This window comes from Neoarius graeffei, chromosome 1 (assembly GCF_027579695.1).
Source record: "Neoarius graeffei isolate fNeoGra1 chromosome 1, fNeoGra1.pri, whole genome shotgun sequence".
NCBI lineage: Eukaryota > Metazoa > Chordata > Actinopteri > Siluriformes > Ariidae > Neoarius > Neoarius graeffei.
In genome coordinates this window covers 22,740,602-22,765,850 of record NC_083569.1, presented here as the reverse complement: position 1 = coordinate 22,765,850, position 25,249 = coordinate 22,740,602, and the positions used below count along the sequence as shown (strand labels likewise).

The 25,249-nt window shown below is 42.8% G+C and overlaps 6 non-coding genes and 1 gene segment (V, D, J or C); 5 read left to right on the top strand and 2 right to left on the bottom strand.

The window, feature by feature from the left end:
- The first annotated feature begins 3,853 nt into the window (after positions 1-3,853).
- Positions 3,854-3,935, top strand: trnas-uga (transfer RNA serine (anticodon UGA)). Its single transcript has one exon. It is a non-coding gene; the product is annotated as a tRNA-Ser (tRNA).
- A 1,060-nt stretch (positions 3,936-4,995) lies between these two features.
- trnal-caa (transfer RNA leucine (anticodon CAA)) lies at positions 4,996-5,078 on the top strand. Its single transcript has one exon. It is a non-coding gene; the product is annotated as a tRNA-Leu (tRNA).
- A 127-nt stretch (positions 5,079-5,205) lies between these two features.
- On the top strand, positions 5,206-5,287 carry trnas-uga (transfer RNA serine (anticodon UGA)). The gene has a single exon. It is a non-coding gene; the product is annotated as a tRNA-Ser (tRNA).
- Positions 5,288-11,562: 6,275 nt separating this feature from the next.
- trnas-gcu (transfer RNA serine (anticodon GCU)) lies at positions 11,563-11,644 on the top strand. The gene has a single exon. It is a non-coding gene; the product is annotated as a tRNA-Ser (tRNA).
- Positions 11,645-14,221: 2,577 nt separating this feature from the next.
- trnas-gcu (transfer RNA serine (anticodon GCU)) lies at positions 14,222-14,303 on the top strand. The gene has a single exon. It is a non-coding gene; the product is annotated as a tRNA-Ser (tRNA).
- Positions 14,304-15,575: 1,272 nt separating this feature from the next.
- Positions 15,576-17,790, bottom strand: LOC132884121 (T cell receptor alpha variable 12-3-like). The segment is given in 3 exon segments: positions 15,576-15,704; positions 17,345-17,634; positions 17,751-17,790. Coding segments are annotated over 3 exon segments (459 nt in total).
- A 1,645-nt stretch (positions 17,791-19,435) lies between these two features.
- On the bottom strand, positions 19,436-19,508 carry trnaf-gaa (transfer RNA phenylalanine (anticodon GAA)). Its single transcript has one exon. It is a non-coding gene; the product is annotated as a tRNA-Phe (tRNA).
- Positions 19,509-25,249: the final 5,741 nt, after the last annotated feature.

Sequence of the window (25,249 nt, the reverse complement as noted above, 5' to 3'; positions counted from 1 at the left end):
AACCGACAGGAGTTGGTAAGCATACTTGCTACTTTTTTCAGGTTATCCATCAATATGGAAACAGAGGAAGGTAGCTGCGCTGTAATGCATTTCTATGCCAGAAAGTCTCTGAGTGAAAAGTTTGAACCAGATGCTTTACAAGACAAAATGGAACAGTGTTTGGTGCAACTACCAGAAACTCTGAAACCATGACCAGCCAAAAGGTCGAAGACACGTGCCAGTGACGAGGATTATAAAGAGGCTGTGCCCATCTCGCTTTTGCTAATAATAATGGAAAGAATTGAAAAGATGCAAGAAGAATCTCTCAAACGGCTGCAGTCACTTGAGGCAAAGGTTAAAGATAAGACAAATTCCATTAAAAGTGTCACTGACGTCCCTGATTCTATGGGGAAACAGGTAGAAGATGTGACAAATCAAGTCATCGCCTTACAAAGTAAAGTCCACATCTTAGAAACAGAGAACAGTGTCCTCAGAAACAATGCAGTGACCTGGATGCCTATAAAAGAAGATGGAATCTATGAGTGTCTGGCATTCCGGAGCAAGCAGGTGAGAAAGTGAAGAATATCATTGTTGACATTTTCAAACACGTCTCCCAGGACATTGTGAACCAGCTGGCTTACTCAGTGGACACTGCTCACAGATTAGGTCCCTGCTCTGCAGAGGTGCGCTCCAGCCGTTGCATCATAGTTCAATTCCTGTCACGAGCACACAGGGACATTGGCAGTGGCATTTCCAAAACCCAAGGGCTGTCTTGAGATCACTGAAATATGCACAACTCACAGCAAACCCAAGGAAGTGTGCAATTTGGTGGGTGGAAGTACAGTATCTGGGCTTTCACTTGGGTCATGGGCAGGTGCGTCCCTAAATTGATAAGAATGCAGTGGTTGTGGCCTGCTCAAGACCAAAAAGGGGGTGAGGCAGTTCCTGGGGCTGGCTGGCTATTACAGGAGGTTTTTCTTAATTTTTTGGACTTTACCAGCCTGCTGACTGAGCTCACTAAAAAGGGAGCACTAGAGCTTATCTAGTGAACAGAGCAACTATGCAACGGAAGACGGATCAATGCAAACAGGCTTTTTCACAGATTGAAATATTGTTTCTCCAAGACCCTCGGTGTAAACATAAATACACAAACAAAACAAGCACTGATCTTAAAAAAAAGCATACACATACAATACCACACAAGCAGAAATAGTGCAAATTATATTAGTGCAAATGGTAATTGTAACAGTGCAAAATGGCTAAGGATATGTGAGTATCTGCAATATGCAAATCATGATCCATTTACAGGATGAGTCGTGAGCAGATGTTGAGGTGAGGAAGTGTCATAAAGTGACAAGTGCTTTATTACTTGACAATACTACAGATGAATTGGAGTAACAGACTGAGTTATTTGGAGATAGGGGAGAGAGAGAGAATTCAGCATCCCAACAGCATGGTATATAAAGCTGTTCGCCAGTCTGGTGGAGCTAGCTTGGAGGCTCTGGTACCTTTTTCCAGAAGGCAGAGGACTGAAGAAGGTGTGTGAAGGGTTAGTAGGTCGATGTTTTGGTTGTACATGGCTGCCTGCATCACTGTCCCAGTCTGTAATGTCAAAAAAGTTCTGAAGTGCAGAAGTAGCACCTCTGGCTGCACACGTATCTCTTTCAGAACTGATTTGGTCACTTTCACCCTTGGCCTGTATGCTGGCTTTAGCATAACTGTGATGTGGTCAGAGAGTCCGAGGTGGGGGACGGGGGCAGCCTTGTATGCTCCTTTGTTGTTAGTGAAAACAAGGTCCAGTGTATTATTTCCTCTTGTCGGGAAATCAACATGTTTGTGTAGCTTGGGTAAAACAGACTTTGGATTGGCAGAGTTAAAATCCCCAGCAAGACTAAGAAATCTATCTGGGCGGGCTGGCTCTTGCTCACGGATAGCTTGGTACAGTTCACTTAGTGCTGCCTCTCTGTTGCTGTTATTAGTGCTGGGTGGAATGTATACAGTTACTAACAAAATAGCTGTAAATTCCATCAGCAGGTAAAAAGTTCAGCACTTCATGATCATAAACTCCACCAGAGCTGAACAGTGTTTAGAAACCACTATCATATCCCGACACTGAGCATTGCTTGGTCTTACCTCCCACTTCCCAGGCTCCGTCAGCTATGTGGCACATTAGCCAGTCTAGCTGTATGGCGGAGTCCGGGATGGTGTTATTTAGCCATGTTTCTGTGAAAATACAAACACATTTTCTTGTGTTGCACTGGGTGGCTCTCAGAAGGTGTGCATGGTCCATCTTATTGTCTATGGAATGAACATTGGCGAATATGATGGTACTGCCGGTCTATTTGGATGAGCCGCTAGCCTAGCCCATGTCCCTCTGCACTTTCCCGTTTCCTGCTTCCTCTCACAATGCCTGCAGTGCCCCCTCTCCTGATAGGAAACAGTACTTGAAGTCAGTGATGTTGTGTTCTGGCAGAGTCAGCTGAGGCTCTAGAGTTTTTGTTCTTGTGCTGCTTGTCAAGCTGTGTTCACTTGTTCTGCCAATATTCACCAGAAACTGGCGACTGTACTTGTGTCTTAACGTATACAGACATGTAGACATTGATGAAGAAACATTTCAAAACACCATGTTATTGGGTTTGCGAGGGGCTGCTGCATCCATACATGCCGCCGTCTTGAAACCATCTAATAACCATTAGATAAACCACCTTTTTTTTTTGAGTGTGTTGCAGGCATCAAATTCTGAGTTTGTTTATATTTACAAAATACAATTAAGTTGGTCAGTAAAATTATTGAAAATCTCTTCTTTGTCCTTTTGTCAGTTAAATAAAGGTTCACATGAATTAACACATCACAGATATTTGTTTTAATTGCTTTTTGGAAAATATCTAAACTTTTCTGGAAATGGGGTTAGTATTAGTCCATATGGAGATTATAACTAGGGGGTGGGTCACTCTGTGTAATCATCTGACAAGGCTGTTCCTGATTCACTGAGTGAATCTACAGCGCTGGGCTCATTCAGTTTGCCCAAAGCCTCATTTTATATCATTGTTTATTTTTCTTTTCTTCTTCTTTATGATGGTGCTGTTGTACTTGGCTTCACAAAAGTCCAAAATAGTAATCTTTAAAACATGTGTTAACCAAAATAAGACAATGTAGAAGCCAAAAAATGAAATATTATACTGATTTTTTTTCTTTGAAAGACAGGAGGGCTTAGTCCTGCTAGCCCACAAGCTGCCGCTGGTGATTATACAGTTGAAGATTACTGGGGAAAAAAATCTCGTCTGTCTCTAAATCTTCAACTGTCCAGTTTCAGTGAGTCTATTGCCATTGTATCCTCAGATTCCGGTTCTTGGCTGACAGGACTGGAACTTGATGTGGTCTTCTGCTGTTGTAGCTCATCCAACTTAATGTTCGATGTGTTGTGCATTTTGAGATGGTTTTCTGCTCACCATGATTGTAAAATTTGGTTATTTGAATTGTCAGAGTGTAACACTTTGGCAGCTTATGTAATTTCTAACAGCTGGAATACAGATATCACATTTCTGTATATTGTATATATCAGATACTCACTGTGAATGTCTAAAATTCCTCGTGGTGTTTGCTATTCAGTGGGGCATAGTGGTGTTTTCTCTGTTTCAGATTAGAAAACTGACATCAGGATGGATGCCTTAGGCCAAGCGGTCTAAGGTGCTATTGCAGTCTCCTCTGGAGTTGTGGGTTCAAATCCCACTTCTGACAGCCGCTGTAGCGGGTTGTTGATGGGCCTTGTGGCCTGTGCTTGGTGTGAAAACAGAGGCTTTGGCTGGTGTGCCTTTGCAAAAGAAAAAAAGTGCTCAAAGCAATTTTTTGTTGCACTTGAATTTCAGTGCCTCCAGTAGTCGTGGCCGAGTGGCGAAAGCGACGGACTTGAAATCCGTTGGGGTTTCCCCGCGCAGGTTCGAATCCTGCTGGCTACGTGCGGTGTGAAATTTGGGGCCTGTCGAGTGTTGCCCGGCTGGTGGTGGATGGGTTTCGCCAGGGCCCCTGTGCTCTCGGCCTGAAACGGGGCGGCGGTCTTCCTTTGATCAGCGAATATAGGCATTTGAGCAGTGAGCCTAGTGCATTGCCAACTCACGTGGCCGGCTCAAGACCTGGGCGTGGTCAACGATGCGTCTCGCTTTGGTGTCTGGCCGAGCGGACTAGGAGCAGCGTCCGGCTAGCGGTGTCCAGTGAAGAAGCGTTCTTCTATCTTGATCCTGAGGTCTGTTGAGTCCTGCTTACTAATGTTCGGGATGGTGTACTGATAGCACGCTGAAATCCAGTTTTGCATCTTAAGGTACTGAAACGGATGCCTTGAGGTTTCCCTACGCGATACAGCATGCTTACGAGTAAGTCTGAGATTCCGTTTGCCGTACGATGGGTGAAAACTGGTCATTGCAGTCCATTCAGGGGTTTCATTTTACAACCCTGGCTTTGTTTAGCAGCGCTGCCCACAGACGGTTGTACGTCCAGTGAATCAACGAGGCTAGGCCGTAGACTCGTTCATGTCCAACCTGAGGATTTTGCCTCCCTGAAGCGTATGCGTTTTGAAACGAAGTGCACCGAAGCGTCTCCTGATAATTCGTCCACGCTGTCCCGAGGCCCCGTGTGCAGTCGTGGCCACCTGCTTAAAGTGATGTCCTCGACGTCCGCTCGACGTCTCCCACGCTGCTTTGAGTGTGCTGCCGACGCCATCTGAAATCGGGTTTGTTGAAAGGCAGCCGGAGCCTTGTTCTGTGGCGGCTTTTACCCGAGCTTGTCTGGCAAAAGACGGAGCGGGTCCAAGTCCAGGAATCTGCCCGAAACGGAAAGGGCTCCTCTCCCGGACAGGTCGAGTCAAAGCACGGCCGTAAAACGTTTGCCGGAAAGTCCGTGTTTTCTGCAAACTTGTAAAAGCACTGCCCAGAGTATTGCAATAGTGAGCCAAGCGCATGGCCCACGCGAGAGCAGCATGAGACCTCAGCATGTTCCACGCCGGATTCGCGCTAGGCGTGGTGAGTCAGGGTGGCCGAGAGGTCTAAGGCGCTGCGTTCAAGTTGCAGTCTTCTCTGGAGGCGTGGGTTCGAATCCCACTTCTGACATTTGCTGCAGAGGGTTGTTGATGGGCCTCGTGGCGTGAAAACGGAGGCTTTGGCTGGTGTGCCTTTGCAAAAGAAAAAAAAGTTGCTCAAAGCAATTTTTTGTCGCACTTGAATTTCGGCGCCTCCAGTAGTCATGGCCGAGTGGTGAAGGCGACGGACTTGAAGTCCATTGGGGTTTCCCCGCGCAGGTTCGAATCCTGCTGGCTACGTGCGGTGTGAAATTTGGGGCCCGTCGAGTGTTGCCCGGCTGGCGGCGGATGGGTTTCGCCAGGGCCCCTGTGCTCTCGGCCTGAAACGGGGCGGCGGTCTTCCTTTGATCAGCGAATATAGGCATTTGAGCAGTGAGCCTAGTGCATTGCCAACTCACGTGGCCGGCTCAAGACCTGGGCGTGGTCAACGATGCGTCTCGCTTTGGTGTCTGGCCGAGCGGACTAGGAGCAGCGTCCGGCTAGCGGTGTCCAGTGAAGAAGCGTTCTTCTATCTTGATCCTGAGGTCTGTTGAGTCCTGCTTACTAATGTTCGGGATGGTGTACTGATAGCACGCTGAAATCCAGTTTTGCATCTTAAGGTACTGAAACGGATGCCTTGAGGTTTCCCTACGCGATACAGCATGCTTACGAATAAGTCTGAGATTCCGTTTGCCGTACGATGGGTGAAAACTGGTCATTGCAGTCCATTCAGGGGTTTCATTTTACAACCCTGGCTTTGTTTAGCAGCGCTGCCCACAGATGCACGCTGAAATCCAGTTTTGCATCTTAAGGTACTCAATGAATGAATGACCAAGTATAATATTTTTGTCTCATTTGTTTAACTGGGTTCTCTTTATCTACTTTTAGGACTTGTGTGAAAATCTGATGTTGTTTTAGGTCATATTTATGCAGAAATATAGAAAATTCTAAAGGGTTCACAAACTTTCAAGCACCACTGTACATGTAAAAAGAAATTGAATAAGTTTAATTCACATTTCATGGCACGAATTGGCAAGTTCAACTCCAAGCATAGGTCAACCATCACCGCTTCAGCACGTGTCACGTTCCGTGTCTTTTCATCCACAGATTTCGTAAAAAACTGCTGGATACCCCCAGATTTACTTTCCGCCTGACTCGCCATTTCAGCATACTCCATGTTTTTTTTGTAGTTGACATGCCGCATGCAGTCATCGCAACCACCATGAGTGATGTTAATGTCAGTTCTACACAGTTTGCAGTGCGCGTATCCGTTGCCCTTTTTACACCCAGTCATGCACGGCCATTCTACCGCATCGAAAATAGCGCGAACAAATGTGCGGAATCTGCGCATGTCACACACAGCATGTGCGATTGTCGGAAAAATAAATAGCCTAGCCGTGAATCGCGCATGGATTGAAAAAGTCGCTTGGACATTTAAAAACAACTCACTGGAATTTAAGACTTTATAATAATTCCATACAGAATAACACTGTTTGCCGTAACATCGTATTTACGTAACTTTTCCGTACAAAATACGGCCAATCCGTACTAGTAGGCATCTCTGGTAAAAGAAAGAAAGAGTACCTGGTGGCACTTTGCCTGTCCCACTCAGGTTCGCTTGCCTGTAAAACAAAGAGTACCTGGCTGCACTTTACCTGTCCCACTCACATTCGCTTGCCTGTAAAACAAAGAGTACCTGGCTGCACTTTGCCTGTCCCACTCACGTTCACTTGCCAGTAAAACAAAGAAAGAGTACCTGGCTGCACTTTGCCTGTCCCACTCACGTTCTCTTGCCTGTAAAAGAAAGAAAGAGTACCTGGCTGCAGTTTGCCTGTCCCACTCACGTTCGCTTGCCAGTAAAACAAAGAAAGAGTACCTCGCTGCACTTTGCCTGTCCCACTCACGTTCTCTTGCCTGTAAAAGAAAGAAAGAGTACCTGGCTGCAGTTTGCCTGTCCCACTCACGTTCGCTTGCCTGTAAAACAAAGAAAGAGTACCTGGCTGCAGTTTGCCTGTCCCACTCACGTTCGCTTGCCTGTAAAAGAAAGAAAGAGTACCTCGCTGCACTTTGCCTGTCCCACTCACATTCGCTTGCCTGTAAAACAAAGAAAGAGTACCTGGCTGCAGTTTGCCTGTCCCACTCACGTTCGCTTGCCTGTAAAAGAAAGAAAGAGTACCTCGCTGCACTTTGCCTGTCCCACTCACATTCGCTTGCCTGTAAAACAAAGAAAGAGTACCTGGCTGCAGTTTGCCTGTCCCACTCACGTTCGCTTGCCTGTAAAAGAAAGAAAGAGTAACTGGCGGCACTTTGCCTGTCCCACTCACATTCACTTGTCTGTAAAAGAAAGAAAGAGTACCTGGCTGCACTTTGCCTGTCCCACTCACGTTCGCTTGCCTGTAAAAGAAAGAAAGAGTACCTGGCTGCACTTTGCCTGTCCCACTCACAAATGAGCGTTAACTCTATACCTGAGAGCGTTTCCGCCTGTTCACTGCTATTTTTGACCCTTTTTGTAATAATGAGGTGTTTAAAGTGCTTGTTGTTGAAGTGAAAAGGAAAACTGAGAGTTCATTGCTGCCAGTGCGGGAATAAACCCAGTGGTGCTGCAGGAATAACCGCTGTGTCAGAGTCGCTGCTGGGATCCTGATCTCGCTGCTTCTACAAATGAGCGTTTTGTGGGGATTTCCAAACATTTAAACTAGTTCTGTCAAAAGTGTCGCGTTATTAACGCGTTAACTTGACTCAATTTTAATGGCGATAATTTTTTTATCGCGAGATTAACGCTCTGTGACATGATGTAGGTTTTTCATAAGCTTTTGAAACTGCCAGGAACTTGGAACAGAGACTTTGCTTAGAAAAACGATAGCAGCTAGACTGTAATGCCACACCCCGCACAGCCAGAGTCCTCTGCCCTCCCCGAAGAGCCACGGTGCTCGGCTTAGGTTTCGTTTTCCCATTGGCGGCTCCAGCCCCACTTTGCAGTGGCTCTGACACATTGGTACAACCAGTGTTCGAACTATGCCAATATTTTCGGGGGGTCCCTTTTTTTCCCTTGGGGGGGTGCTTGTGCTTGTCTCAGAGCGCGGATCTCCATTGCGCGCTCACTTCAGATATGCAAATGCTTCCCGTTACACACGATTGCTATGTCAATAAACATCATTTTGCCAATATTTTAGAGACCCCCCAACATTTCCCAAATCATGTTTTCAAGGGATCTCATGTCTGTTTCAGGGGATCTCGGATCCCCCAAGTACCCCCGTAGTTCGAACAGTGAGCAAGCCCATTCACTTTTTTATGCTGATAAGAGAATTACATGGTTTTTCATGTGACAAAAATGTGCGATTAAATTGCGATTAATCGCGAGTTAACTATGACAGTCGAGACATTAATCGCAATTAAATATTTTAATCGCTTGACAGCACTAATTTAAACACAAACACCTTTCAATTTCAGCGAGGTGGGCGGGGACTTCATGAATATTCATTAGGAAAGTGCCGCCTGATTGGCCAGTGAAGTCTTTCTGTTCCACCGCGTTACTTTATGAGGAAGCGGTTTTGTTTGGTTCCGAACCCATCAGTCCGAGTCCAATAATTATTCTACCATCAGGAAAAGCAGCACAGAATTTACTGCGATTGGTTTCAAATGCATGTTGTTGTGGTTCGTGGATTATTATCCGTAAATAAAGTTGGACTTTTCTTCAAAAGGAGCTAAATCAGTGGCGGATTTAGCAAATTGGGGGCCCCAGGCGAAGGTATGTATGGGGTCCCCCTCATCCGATCCGAAACAAAAAAAAAATGTACCGACTGCATGGTGGATAAGCAGGTAAAGCTAATCTATAGGGAAGTAAAGGTTGGAGAGGAGAAAAAAAAACATTCCCCTTTAAACCCTGCATACACTTCTTTACTCCAAAATGAAGATGGAAAGCAGAGAACACAAAAAGTGTAGCACTACACAAACTAATAGTCATGATGGAACCCAACAGAGAATAAGATTTCAGATAACATCTGTCTTTGCCAAAATGCCAGGAAAACCAGCACTGTTTATTTTTTTTTAAAGATCAGAACATTTCAAACATTCTATAAATAAAACTATGTACATAGTTGTGTGTGTGTGTGTGTGTGAGTGAGTTAGTGTTTGTGAGTGTATGTGTGAGTGAGTGAGTTAGTGTGTGTGTGAGTTAGTGTTTGTGAGAGGAGGTAAGAAGTGTGGACTGAGGAGAGATGAGGTGGCATTTGGCTCTAAGCAACTCCATATCCCTGTGAATGTATGTTTCAGTGAGTGAGAGAGAGTGTTCTGTGTGTGAGTGAGTGAGTGAGTGAGTGAATGAATGAGAGTCATTTTCTTCGTGGTGGTCAACAGAAACGGGACACGCGCTCACCACCTCCGCTATGTTTTTTTTTTCAGACTTATTAGTCTGCTGCTCGTCTGCTGTGTTGGAGCTCGATGCCGCTCGCTCCCCTCCTGAATCAACAGCAGCTCCTCCTGCTCCGCTACAGCATCCGAGTCAACCGACGGTGTTGACACATTAAAGAAAGTTGTAAGCTTGGGAAGCGCATCATTCTTTGATTTCGCCTCATCCCGCTTCCTCCTTTTCGTAGCACCACTTGGAAAGTGGCGCTTCATTTCGCTGATCACAAGTTCAAAACAATTCAGCACAGTCGCTATTAGAAGTTCCCTGAATTCACTCACTCAGGTTCAGTTCACGTTCGTCGCGCAATGTTCTCGGACTCGCGCGATCATTGCATGGAATAGTCCATTTCAACACAAACGGGGGGGGGGGGGGTGTACAAATACTTCATTCCTTTGTATTTTAGTTTTTTGTCTTTGTTTCCGATTTAAACATACGAAATTACAATTTACAAACACAATGGCTGAGGAATGGATCGCTGTCCAAAGGCCCCCAAATCCCCAGCTGATTCGGGAAGGGGCAGCTGGTCTGGGGCCCCTGCCGAATGGGAAAGTTGGAGGGGCCCAAGGCAATTGCCTACTTCGCCTCTATTGTAAGAGCGCCTCTGAGTGAAATAAAAGATTTGTACAAAACACAGGTTTATGGCCCAAACCAGCATTATGTAATAATTCATTTACTGTGTTTTGATCCAATCCTATAAGGGGGGTTAGACCAAAATTTTTTTCTACCCCCTCCAAAATATGGAGATGATCTATCTATGGAAATACCAATATTTGGCCAACTGAAAAATGCTAACCCCCCTGTACATACCCTCTGAAGTTAATAACCCCTCCAAATAGTCAAAAACTTCCTTTTTCACTAATATAAGCATTCCTTAACGGAAATAACTCTTAAACATAACATCAAAAATCACAGTAATAACATTTATTTCTCACAAAAAGAGTTGTTAGAAACCCTCATTTTGTCTCTGTTTACGGGTTTGAATCAGAGTAACAAATTCTCCATAAAGTTTCAGGATATGCTTCTTTATATGTCTGGTGTGGATGGTGTATAAGTTCCAAAATAACCAGTGCTCTTGAACAAGTTCTGCCAGCAACTGAGCAGCAGCATCCCTGGATCTCTGTGCTTGACCAGCACGCTTCGGCCGCAGCAGATCGAGCATATTCTGAATGATGTCCTTCCCTGTTGGAAGCATCCCAGAAGGGAACTCAGCCTGCTCTATGTACTCTACTACACCTAGTATCTTCTTAGCTTTTGACCGTGTTGCAACAGAAGCCATTATTTACCTGCAAGAATACAAATAATGACTATTTATACACTGGGAGATATAATTCAGATATGAATCATTTGTGCATACTGGTTCTTAAAACTAAATTAGTAACCTTAAGTAATGATCCTCTGTGCTTAAAAATAGTTCATATTTGAGGTATTACTGAAGAGTGTGACATTCATCAATAACTTTAAAACTTGCTGAAAAAGAGCAGAATTACCATATGTTTAATTTACTTGAATGTAAGTTTACGGTACTTACCACTAAGCTTATTACCTTAAAATAATGATCACCTGCACTGAAAATGTTGTAGTCGTACCTAGTGGCATACCTGAAGAGGTTCACATTCATCGATAACTTTAAAACACATTAAAAAAAGCAGCATTCTAATATCAAACAGCACTGTAATGTATTTTGTCATGAATGGAAACTTTCAGAGGGTATGTACAGGGGGGTTAGCAAGGTTCAATTTAATAAAATTTTACATTTTCCCACATAGATGGACCATCTCCATATTTCTAGGGGGGTAAAACATGGAAAAGTCAAAATTCTTAACCCACCACCACCACCACCTATAATTAGCCTCTGATCAGGAAAAGGAGCACAAAATTTACTGCGATTGGTTTCAAATGATTATAATTTCATTTTCAGTCAGACTTCAGATGAGCATTTTAGACAGATTTATTTTTGAATATGTAGTTTTCACATTTTCATAACAGGCTTATTAAATAAATATACAGCAACAATGTTCCAACAAATATTTTAATGAGTCTGAGTTTTGACTTTGACAGAATTACTCACTCTGTCAAAGTCCAAAGATCATTGCATCATACAAAATAGATAAACACACACATAAATGTGGGTGAGGTGGCCGAGAGGTTAAGGCGATGGACTGCTAATCCGTTGTGCTCTGCATGCGTGGGTTCGAGTCCCACCCTCACCGCATGTCTGTTCTTTTGGGTGGCACGGTGGTGTAGTGGTTAGCACGGTCGCCTCACAGCAAGAAGGTTCCAGGTTGAACCCAGCGGCTGGCGAGGGCCTTTCTGTGTGGAGTTTTCATGTTGTGTCTGTGTGGGTTTCCTCCGGGTGCTCCGGTTTCCCCCACAATCCAAAGACATGCAGTTGGGTTGACGTGGGGCGGCCTTGGGTTGAGGTGCCCTTGAGCAAGGTGCTGCTCACTGGGTGTGTGCGCATGTGTTCACTGCTTCAGATGGGTTAAATGCAGAGGATGAATTTCACTGTGCTTGAAGTGTGCATATGACAAAGGTTTAAAAATAAATATTAACATAGAGTATATAAAATGCAATTTTAACAAACAAAGGTTTAGGAAAAATGTAAACACCTGTAACTTAATTCATGACACCTTTTCTCGTTATCTGTGCAAAGATCTGTACTATTAATTCAGATTTATTCCCTTTGCAGACTTTTTAATTCAAATCAATGTCTTGAAGTGTCAGATAGAAACACATCCTGGCTGATCGCTTCATCAGGGGGAAATGGGGGAACTGTAGCCTGGGCCCGCCCATCCTAAGCGTGACGCAACACAAGGGCCTGTTCCGAGCTTAGTCTGGCCAGGCAGGCTATCTACAGCATTTCCAAGCTCCCGAAAAATCGGGAACCAATCAACTTTGAGCATCTCCAACGGCCCTGGGTAGAGGCGTGTTCAAGGCAGTGACGTAGTAGAACTGCGACCGGAAGCCATAGATTGTTTACAGAATCTATGCCGGAAGCGCTTCATTCACACCACGAACATGGAGCAGCGGCAAGCCTTTAACACAGCGGTAGATGCTGTATTGAAAGCATTCAACGGGAAGTTCTCATTGAAAACGGAGCAAAGAGCAGCCCTGGAGGTATTTATTGAAAGGAAGGACGTTTTTGCCTTGCTCCCGACCGGCTTCGGTAAGAGTTTAATCGACCAGTTAGCCCCGTCGCGTCGCATACGTCAGAGGAAAGAGTGATGTGATTGGTTTAAGCTTCGTCACAGCCTTTTCTGGCTTCAATCAGTAGCAAACTGAGGCATTTCAGGGAGGCGGGTCAACCACGGGCTCTGGGAAACGGTTTGGCTTAATAGCTTGGCCAGACCAAATGCTCGGAGAGCTTTGAAGTCGCGTTAGCCAGGCTAGGGGAACTGTCCTTAGACTGCTCACACACACAAAATACATTATGATTTAATGCTGTGACAAAACACAGACAGACAATAATCAGCAATTATTGGTCAGTAGTGATGGCCATCTGAAGCCGAGGCTCCGAAGCGCGTGTCGAGTATAAGGGGGTGTGGCAGATGAAGCCCCGCCTCGAGGCATGGATCGTTCGGAAGAAAACCACGTGAGGGAACCACGTGAGGCTGGGGAGGGAATTTCGAAGAAAAGGAATCACCTCAATCCAAACACAGTGAAAAAAAATCTGTTCCTCAACAAAAATCAATAAAGGTTCCCCTAAAAGTTACTCTGTGCACTGCACGGCTGCAGTAGCACTCACAGTCCCATCACACAAGCACTGAACACAAAGCTTACTCCGTTTATGTACACCTTTTTATTGTGCAGACAAAATTATACTGATCATTAATCCATAGAAAGACACAAAGTGTGTGTGTGTGTGTGTGTGTAAGAGAGAGACAGAGGGTCAACACCAAATAACATACAGGCAAATAAGTAAAACAAACAAGCAAAAAAAATCTGATGACATAAGTTATTTTAACCTCCTAAGGCCCAAGCTGTTTTTTTTTACATGCATTTTTTATTTCTCTTTGCTATTTGGGCTTATTAGAACCTGATTAGAATAAAAACTAAGCATCATCTTTTGATAAGATGTACTTTTAGAGAAAAAGTATGTCCACATATGTGGATTCTTGTTCCGAATTTCCATAAAGTGCTGTCCACGCATGTGACCACTAAGCCCTAGGAGGTTAAAATGGAACATTTTGCAAATTACTGTACATGTAAAGAATAATGTAAAATGGCAGAACATTGTAGTCGTACCTAGTGGCATACCTGAAGAGGTTCACATTCATCGATAACTTTAAAACACATTAAAAAAAGCAGCATTCTAATATCAAACAGCACTGTAATGTATTTTGTCATGAATGGAAACTTTCAGAGGGTATGTACAGGGGGGTTAGCAAGGTTCAATTTAATAAAATTTTACATTTTCCCACATAGATGGACCATCTCCATATTTCTAGGGGGGTAAAACATGGAAAAGTCAAAATTCTTAACCCACCACCACCACCACCTATAATTAGCCTCTGATCAGGAAAAGGAGCACAAAATTTACTGCGATTGGTTTCAAATGATTATAATTTCATTTTCAGTCAGACTTCAGATGAGCATTTTAGACAGATTTATTTTTGAATATGTAGTTTTCACATTTTCATAACAGGCTTATTAAATAAATATACAGCAACAATGTTCCAACAAATATTTTAATGAGTCTGAGTTTTGACTTTGACAGAATTACTCACTCTGTCAAAGTCCAAAGATCATTGCATCATACAAAATAGATAAACACACACATAAATGTGGGTGAGGTGGCCGAGAGGTTAAGGCGATGGACTGCTAATCCGTTGTGCTCTGCATGCGTGGGTTCGAGTCCCACCCTCACCGCATGTCTGTTCTTTTGGGTGGCACGGTGGTGTAGTGGTTAGCACGGTCGCCTCACAGCAAGAAGGTTCCAGGTTGAACCCAGCGGCTGGCGAGGGCCTTTCTGTGTGGAGTTTTCATGTTGTGTCTGTGTGGGTTTCCTCCGGGTGCTCCGGTTTCCCCCACAATCCAAAGACATGCAGTTGGGTTGACGTGGGGCGGCCTTGGGTTGAGGTGCCCTTGAGCAAGGTGCTGCTCACTGGGTGTGTGCGCATGTGTTCACTGCTTCAGATGGGTTAAATGCAGAGGATGAATTTCACTGTGCTTGAAGTGTGCATATGACAAAGGTTTAAAAATAAATATTAACATAGAGTATATAAAATGCAATTTTAACAAACAAAGGTTTAGGAAAAATGTAAACACCTGTAACTTAATTCATGACACCTTTTCTCGTTATCTGTGCAAAGATCTGTACTATTAATTCAGATTTATTCCCTTTGCAGACTTTTTAATTCAAATCAATGTCTTGAAGTGTCAGATAGAAACACATCCTGGCTGATCGCTTCATCAGGGGGAAATGGGGGAACTGTAGCCTGGGCCCGCCCATCCTAAGCGTGACGCAACACAAGGGCCTGTTCCGAGCTTAGTCTGGCCAGGCAGGCTATCTACAGCATTTCCAAGCTCCCGAAAAATCGGGAACCAATCAACTTTGAGCATCTCCAACGGCCCTGGGTAGAGGCGTGTTCAAGGCAGTGACGTAGTAGAACTGCGACCGGAAGCCATAGATTGTTTACAGAATCTATGCCGGAAGCGCTTCATTCACACCACGAACATGGAGCAGCGGCAAGCCTTTAACACAGCGGTAGATGCTGTATTGAAAGCATTCAACGGGAAGTTCTCATTGAAAACGGAGCAAAGAGCAGCCCTGGAGGTATTTATTGAAAGGAAGGACGTTTTTGCCTTGCTCCCGACCGGCTTCGGTAAGAGTTTAATCGACCAGTTAGCCCCGTCGCGTCGCATACGTCAGAGGAAAGAGTGATGTGATTGGTTTAAGCTTCGTCACAGCCTTTTCTGGCTTCAATCAGTAGCAAACTGAGGCATTTCAGGGAGGCGGGTCAACCACGGGCTCTGGGAAACGGTTTGGCTTAATAGCTTGGCCAGACCAAATGCTCGGAGAGCTTTGAAGTCGCGTTAGCCAGGCTAGGGGAACTGTCCTTAGACTGCTCACACACACAAAATACATTATGATTTAATGCTGTGACAAAACACAGACAGACAATAATCAGCAATTATTGGTCAGTAGTGATGGCCATCTGAAGCCGAGGCTCCGAAGCGCGTGTCGAGTATAAGGGGGTGTGGCAGATGAAGCCCCGCCTCGAGGCATGGATCGTTCGGAAGAAAACCACGTGAGGGAACCACGTGAGGCTGGGGAGGGAATTTCGAAGAAAAGGAATCACCTCAATCCAAACACAGTGAAAAAAAATCTGTTCCTCAACAAAAATCAATAAAGGTTCCCCTAAAAGTTACTCTGTGCACTGCACGGCTGCAGTAGCACTCACAGTCCCATCACACAAGCACTGAACACAAAGCTTACTCCGTTTATGTACACCTTTTTATTGTGCAGACAAAATTATACTGATCATTAATCCATAGAAAGACACAAAGTGTGTGTGTGTGTGTGTGTGTAAGAGAGAGACAGAGGGTCAACACCAAATAACATACAGGCAAATAAGTAAAACAAACAAGCAAAAAAAATCTGATGACATAAGTTATTTTAACCTCCTAAGGCCCAAGCTGTTTTTTTTTACATGCATTTTTTATTTCTCTTTGCTATTTGGGCTTATTAGAACCTGATTAGAATAAAAACTAAGCATCATCTTTTGATAAGATGTACTTTTAGAGAAAAAGTATGTCCACATATGTGGATTCTTGTTCCGAATTTCCATAAAGTGCTGTCCACGCATGTGACCACTAAGCCCTAGGAGGTTAAAATGGAACATTTTGCAAATTACTGTACATGTAAAGAATAATGTAAAATGGCAGAACATTGACGCGAGGTAGAAATTAAACATGCTGTACATTTCTCTTAGCAGTAGGTCGCAAGTGAAGTCTGCTGAATGAGAGTCTGAGTAATGAACCTTTTAGTGAATCACAACCGAGGCCTTGTTTATCATGGGTCATGTGGTTTTCTGCTCAATGATACAAAGCCTCAAAGCGGGGCTTCATCTGCCCCCTTATTCTTGATATGCGCTTCGAAGTCTCATTTGGCCATCACGATCTTTAAACAGTGATATCAATGAAAACTATGGTCAGGCAAGGCAAGACTAAAATGGCCATTATGAGTCTTGAAAGTATTTGTGTGTGTGTGTGTTTTGAATATATTATGAAGCCATTGACAACAATAACAAAAATCTACGAAATCATTGTACTTAGCAACCAAAAAGTGTGATCCTGAGTGTGAACATAGAGCTGGAGCAGGAAACCGAGCCAAGACACTTCATCTCATCTCATTATCTCTAGCCGCTTTATCCTGTTCTACAGGGTTGCAGGCAAGCTGGAGCCTATCCCAGCTGACTATGGGCGAAAGGCGGGGTACACCCTGGACAAGTCGCCAGGTCATCACAGGGCTGACACATAGACACAGACAACCATTCACGCTCACACCTATGGTCAATTTAGAGTCACCAGTTAACCTAACCTGCATGTCTTTGGACTGTGGGGGAAACCGGAGCACCCAGAAGAAACCCAAACGGACACGGCGAGAACATACAAACTCCACACAGAAAGGCCCTTGCCGGCTATGGGGCTCAAACACGGACCTCCTTGCAGGGAGGCGACAGCGCTAACCACTACACCACTGTGCCACCCCGAGCCAAGACACACTGAATATATATTTTATTGACTGATCTAACCCCCCAGTTATTTATTTTAACTCATTATATCATTGATATTATATCATCTGGAATTATGTAACTTTGACAAGTGATCAGCCTTCAGTATAACATAACTGTGTGAAAGTTTTTGTACAGTGCAGTTGGATTTCCTGTCACTGTGGGCTCCAGAGCACAGTAGTATAGTGCAGAGTCTGATACAGCAGCAGAGGAGATGAGCAGATCCACTTGGTTATTCTTTTCATCAACTTCAGCAGAGAGACGTGGTGGGATTGAATCACTTTTATGTCCACTTTGTGATATAAAAAGAAGGAAGTCAGGTTTAGATTTTGGATATTGTCTGTACCAGTGCAGGTAGTTTCCTGTACCACTTGATTTGTTGCTGCAGGACAGAGTAACGTCACTGCCTTCATCTATAATTGTATGAGTGAAAAGTGGCTTTATTGAAGCTGCCATGGAGTCACCTGTCATAGAGAAGAGAGCATGCACATTCTCATTTTTCTTCCCACCACAAAGATGAATAAATCACTAATTCAATGCTTAATATTTCTGCAATAACGAAAAGTCAAAGTTAACTCACCGAGTGAAAGCCACAGACACATGAATATAACAGTGAACATGATGAATGGTCTCAGCTGAGTGAAAGTATTCTTTCTGTACTATGATATGTTCACATCATAAAGGTTCATGAAGCTCCAGCCCACAGCACCACATGACAGTGTCACCATTGTTACTGACAGATTGTTGATTCTTATTGAAGCATCCTGGCTTTACATTCAGCCTCACATGGGGAACCTGTCTTCAACTCCGACTGTCAGCAGAATTCATGGAATTATGAAAAATCAATCATTCTGTTCTGTAAAAATATACCGTAATTGAATAAATAAATCATTAAATCTTTAAATTTCATGTTGCATTTGTTTTATAAGTGGTTTTGCTGCATTAGGGACTTTAGCCTTATCAGAAATTGCTGTGAATAAGTCATGATAAATAATTTAGTATAAAAGCTATTATTACTATTATTATAATGCGATTGATTTATTGACTTTGTAATAATGAAGCCTGAGGTGAGGAACAAACCAGCTGCTGCTCTTGGTAATATTACGAAAGATGCCACCAAGCCATTAGCTTATAATCAAAGGCTCGAATTTAGCTTTTCCCTGCTATTAAAAAACACAACCTACATAGTTACTGATATTACATTACTGCACCGACGCTTAATGGAAAAATAGTGAATTAAAGATTATTAAACTCAGCTGGCACTGATGCTGCATGAAAAACTCACGCGTCTCTCGACAATCCGGTTTTCCAGTTGCACTCAGTACAGACAGTGTTGTATTGCTCCGCTTATTTTAACAGGCCATTGTTAGGGAAATAGTCTTCTTCCGCCGGTGGAAGAAGTCCCTTCTTGTTTACTGCAAAATGTGTATATTTTGGATAGAATTCGAAATATGACTTATCTGCAATGTATTCCCATTCTTCAATGTTGCCTTAAAGACACTGCAAACAGTTGTTTTTTTCTGTAGCTCCCATCCCCCATTCCCGCCTTATTTTTCCTCTCCTTTTTTCCAACTGATGACTTACAAACCCAAGTTCAATCAACACATACAAATCTGCAAAATTCTCAAATAGTCAACACAATGGATAGCAATATGTTTTACTTTCTAAAACTCATAAAGTTGAGTTCAAAATCCAAAAATTGTCAGAGCTCTTTGTGTTAAAGAGAGGTAGTAAGTGGACAGAACTAAATGAGGCTGCAATTTTTTACAGTGTACGGTTATTCCGCAGTGCCAAATACATTACTGTTTCTGAAATGTGATCAGGAAATTTTACTGGATCACAGCAGATATATATTGGGGCATGTGCTCCAGTAAAATGGGTCTGGCGACACCGATGGACAACTCATAAATTCAAGCAACAGGTTAAACGCAAGCTTGACCCTTCCTGTGCGGTGAGCTCTTTGGGATGGCGCTTCTGACTTTTGTTTCCAGATCGTAGAAACTGCTCCACGTACCAGACATCAATCAAATCCTTCTATGTGAATCTGCCTCACAAATTTATCTTTTGCAAAATGTATGGAGCAGACACCAAACTGTCCTGTCGGCTTGAAGTTACCTCTCTTTGTTGGTACAAATCAAACCCATTCATTCTGCAAGTGTCCTGCTGACTTTGGGCTACAATGGATCAAAATTCTGCTTTTTTTCATCATCTACACTTGAACAACACACCTCTTAAGTGTCAAAGGCTTAGATGAACACACCCCAGTGCCAAAACCCGGGATTGAACCAGGGACCTTTAGATCTTCAGTCTAACGCTCTCCCTACTGAGCTATTTCGGCAAGATCATGCCACCATCTGAGCAGTCATGTCATCGATATAAACATGAGTAGTTGCTAAATCCAATCGGTAAGGTCACATGGTGTTCCTTTTGAACCAAAATCTAATGAAATATAAAGTGTTTAAAATAATAGATAGTATCATCTGGAAGCATTACATATGTAATGTGGTAATTGATTAATAAAACTCTTTTATGTTGTTGGCAATTTGTTTTATTCCAAGCATGTTTTTAATTAAATGAACAAATGTTCACATGAAAGAATGAGCAAATAATAAGCTAAATAATGAGGTAAATGTATTCTCTGTGCTCGCTCATTTCACTGTTACCCCCCAATCATGCAGTCTTGATTATTTCAACTGTTATCCACAGTGTCAAGTGGATAATGATCTCCCTTATAAGTGCACACACGCACACAGAGAGAGAGAGAGAGAGAGAGAGGTTTTGATCTGTGTGTAGTGTATAAAATAGATTGTGAAATAAAAAACTGAATAAAGAATAGGGAGATTTTGATTATATGATCAAAATCTTTGTCTCTCTCACACACACACACACACACAATGTTAGATGTGCAGGAGAGATGGCATGAGGTCGTTGCAGTGCAGTTCGAGGACAAAGCTGCGCACTGGTGTCGGCTCTACTCTCCCGTTTGCTGCCCTGTGTTTGGTCTGTCTGGGGTCCTGGAGGCGGTGATGTGGCCCATCAGTGGTTGCTGTGTCTGTATCGGGCCCCTGCCTGCTTCGCCGGTGGCTGGTGGGATGATGGGGTTTTTGCACTATCTTTTACTGTTCTTTTGTATTGTGATCATTGTGTAGGTATTGTGTAGGTTTTGTCATTGTTCTTTTATTTCTATTGTCCCTGTTGTTCTAATTTTTGTATCCCCTTGTTTCTTATGCGGTCTGTCATTCCTGTGGGAATTTTTTTTTTTACTTTTTTTGTATGTCACATAGTTCTGTGTGTGTTCCATATGTTTTGGGTTTTTTTTCAAAGTTTTGGTGTCTCCAGTATTGTTCTGCGGTGTAGAAAATGGTAATAGAAAAAAAAACTGATACAAATCACTGTATAAATCACTTAAGGATTTAATTTGCACTTTTGAAAATCTACCTATTCATTTGGTTCATTGCACATCTTGTGTTCATTGTTTGTGCACTGTTATCTTTGTCTATTGTCTTTGTTTTGTTGTACTGTATAGCTTTTGTGTTGGTATAAAAAAATAGATTATGAAAAAAAACCCTGAAAAAAGAATATAAACCCCAAATATCCAAACTCACTTTTAACAGAAGTCATCAAGGAATCACTGAACATTTTTGTGAAACAGTATTTTTCATTGAAAAACTGTCATTAAACATAAGAAGTACATTAAAAGGATGACTTAAAATCCAACAATCAAGACAATGATGGAATCAGTTTTCATGCTCTCATTATGTTAAAGAAGAGTTTTGCTTATGGATCCTCTCAGAAATGAAAGTTCTTATGAAAAGAACTGGTAACTGGTGCCAATGTTCGGCTGTTACCAATGTTGCTGAAAGATTTTCTCTCATCATTTCGTCTTTGTTCGCAGAAATATTTTTACAAGCCTTGAGACATATTGAAGCATTTAAGAATAATTCACCAATAAACAGTTTATTATAAAAAGAGGAAACACTGAAAGTAGATTGCACACAAGCATGACAATTTTCTCATTTTAAGTAAATATATAAAAGGTACAAGATTATATTCTGTGTAATAGCTGTTCCTAGTTGTACTGTGTATCCAGCAGGCTAATATATATCAGAAATTCTCAATAATGACTTCATTTCACTAAAACACACCTCACTGTGTAAAATCACTGTGGATTACAAAAAGCTAACACACAAATATCATTGTAAAATTCAGACTCTGCAGGATCTTGACTTTAGAAAGTGGGATGTATATGAACTTATTGAAAACTTGTTTAGTGCTTTTAGCAAGGATATCGCAACTCACAGCAACTCTTTACAACCATGGTGAGCAGAAAAGCAGCTCAGCAATCAACAGCAGAAGACCACACTGGGTTCCACTCCTGCAGCCAAGAACAGGAATCTTCAAATCAAGAACAAGTTCCTATTACACTGGCAGGTGAGTGTATATTTTTATTGACCTCTCAAACCATCCATTTATTTATTTTTAACTGATTATCATTGGTATTATATCATCCGGAATTGTGTAACCTTAGCAGTTGATCAGCCTTCAGTATAATATAACTGTGTGAAAGTTTTTGTACAGTGCAGTTGGATTTCCTGTCACTGTGGGCTGCAGAGCACAGTAGTATAGTGCAGAGTCTGATACAGCAGCAGAGGAGATGAGCAGATCCACTTGTTTCTTCTTTTCATCAACTTCAGCAGAGAGACGTGGTGGGATTGAATCACTTTTATGTCCACTTTGGGATATAAAAAGAAGGAACTCCAGTTTAGATTTTGTCTGTACCATTGCAGGTAGTTTCCTGTACCACTTGATTTGTAGCTGCAGGACAGAGTAACATCACTGCCTTCATCTATAACTGTACGTGTGAAAAGTGGCTTTGTTGAAGCTGCCATGGAGTCACCTGTCATGGAGAAGAGAGCATGCGCATTCTCATTTTTCTGACCACCACACAGAAGAATAAATCACTAATTCAACACTTAATATTTCTGCAGTGACAAAAAAAAGGTCAAAGTTAACTCACCGAGTGAAAGCCACAGACACATGAATATAACAGTGAACATGATGAATGGTCTCAGCTGAGTGAAAGTATTCTTTCTGTACTATGATATGTTCACATCATAAAGGTTCATGAAGCTCCAGCCCACAGCACCACATGACAGTGTCACCATTGTTACTGACAGATTGTTGATTCTTACTGAAGCATCCTGGCTTTACATTCAGCCTCACATGGGGAACCTGTCTTCAACTCCGACTGTCAGCAGAATTCATGGAATTATGAAAAATCAATCATTCTAATCTGTAAAAATATAATCTAATTAATACATTATTAAATGTTTAAATTCCCTGTTATATTTGTTTTATCAGTGGTTTTGCTGCATTAGGAGATTTGGCCTGATCTGAAATTGCTGTAAATAAGTATAAATCATGACAAATAATTTAGTATGACAAGTTATTATTATTATTACAATGTGATTGATTTATTGACTTTGTAAAAATGAAGCCTGTTATTTCACTGAGGTGAGGAAGAAACCAGCTGCTGCTCTTTGTAATATTATGAAAGATGCCACCAAGCCATTAGGCCTTAAGAGGTTTGATGCATTTTGTGTGTGTAGTTTGCTGGATCGAGTGAAGGTTGCACAGAGAGAGAGAAAGAAACTGGGTGTTTTATTTATTTGTGTTTCTTATTTCCTCCTTCAATCCTCATTGGGGCCTTTGACAGACCTGAAGGGAGAAAGATTCCGTCTCAGGTTCTGATCTAAAAATATTGGGACCTGAGAGAAGTGGTGCTTGTGAGTTCTTGCTGCTGAGGAAGGAGAAGTTTCTTCAAAACATGTTACACTTAAGTCTCTATCATCGAGCCTTTGACACCAACAAAAATACTTCAGTTAAAGCTCTAAAGGATTCTTATAATGCTGTAAATATTTGTAAGTTCCTGGTTACATAGCACTAGGAAACTCGGGACAAGAACTCCATGAGATGTACATGGAAAAAGCATGAGGTTGAGAAAATTACAAGTTAAAAAAGACAAGAAGACAGAGTCATCTATATCCCTCACCCTATATACCAACTATATACCAAGTTTCAAGATATTATTTGTCACATTTTTCAAGTTCTGCTGCAGGAAACCAACCCTACCTCTTTACACTGACCTCAGCAGCCCATGGCATAAGCCCACCAGACCTTTGGTCCAGGTGAGCTAAAAATTAAAATTTCTCACATTTCTTCATCTCAAAAGGCACATATACATTACTTAATCAACACATAAAGAAAAGAAAGAAAGCACAACTTTATTCATCATACACTTGTGAAATTTCCTCTCTGCATTTAACCCATCTGAAGCAGTGAACCCACACACGCATACCTAGAGCAGTGGGCAGCCATGCTAACAGTGCCCGGGGAGCAGTTGGGAGTTAGGTGCCTCGCTCAAGGCCATCCCATATTAACCTAATCGCATGTCTTTGAACTGTGGGGGAAACCAGAGCACCCAGACACAGGGAGAGCATGCAAACTCCATACAGAAAGGCCCCCTCTGGCTGCAAACCCAGAACCTTCTTGCTGTGAGGCAACCATGCTAACCACCATGCCACCCAAAATTATGCCTACTCAGGTAGCTTTTTTTTTTTCTTGCCATGACGCGGATTCAAACCTGGGTTGCTACAGCCACACCGCAGAGTACTAACCACTATATGACCATGGCAAACTACTCAGAGATAGGCATAGACAAATGCCGCTTTTCCACTACAAACGCGGCTGAGCCGTGCCGTGCCGAGTCGAGCTGAGTCGAGCTGAGCGGGGCTATTGAAGTTGCATTTCGACTACAACCGCGCTGAACCATGCTGGCTGGAAGTGGGTGGACACATTGGGTGGAGTTAGCGAAAGTGGGTGGACGTCATGTGATGTCGTTAAGCAGCGCAAACAGTGACATCAGTGACAGTGGCGGAACAAGTCAGAGCCGGGCCGGGGGTGGGGCAAATGACCGGGCCCTTTATTAAAGCTTATCATAACATCATTTTAGGCTACAAAATGTCCGCAACTGCGGTGTTTACCAATTTCAACACTACCGGGTGCAACTATGTTATTTAGTACATCAAGTCCTTCAAACGAACATGTAACTCAGAAACAAAAAACATTAGGATACTGTACATGGCTCATAATAAAACATCAATAGCCTATACTGCGCACATTATTTGAAGGGCATACGAATGCGCGCTCAGAGTGGTGACAGGAAGAGTCAGAAATAAAAGGAGGGTGGTGCAAACCTCACTGAATGCACTGTGTTTACCAATTTCAACACTACGGGGTGCAACTATGTTATTTTGTACATTAAGTCCTTCAAACGAACATGTAACTCAGAAACAAAAAAACATTAGGCGACATACTGTACATGGCTCATAATAAAACATCAATAGCCTATACTGCGCACATTATTTGAAGGGCATACGAATGAGCGCTCAGAGTGGTGACAGGAAGAGTCAGAAATAAAAGGAGGGCGGTGCAAACCTCACTGAATGCACTGTGTTTACCAATTTCAACACTACGGGGTGCAACTATGTTATTTTGTACATTAAGTCCTTCAAACGAACATGTAACTCAAACAAAAAAACATTCGGCGACATACTGTACATGGCTCATAATAAAACATCAATAGCCTACTGCGCGCATTATTTGAAGGGCATACGACGAGCCTTGCGCTCCGCGAACTCGTGCACGATGCTCTGTATGTCACTGATTCAGTGATCTTTTAAGCAGTAGTCTCACGACCCGAATAGTAAACAATAAACATGGAGGACATGGAGTCGTTAGTGTTGCTGGTCTTGGTGCTGTGGCTTGTTGTCACCGACAACGCCAACAGATACTGGCAAGAGCGTATAGATGAGGCGAGGCACATAAGGCTTCAGAAATTCTCGTAATTCGTAATTATTCTTCTTCCGGGTTTGCGGTGTTTACAGATCCCAGCGCGCTCGCGGGGCGTGTGTGGGCATGTGAGGACACGCCTCCTCACCAATCAGTGCACAGGGGAGTGTCTGCTCACGCCCCCAACCTCAGTCAGCACGGTTTGGCTCGCTTCAGCCCCACTCCAAA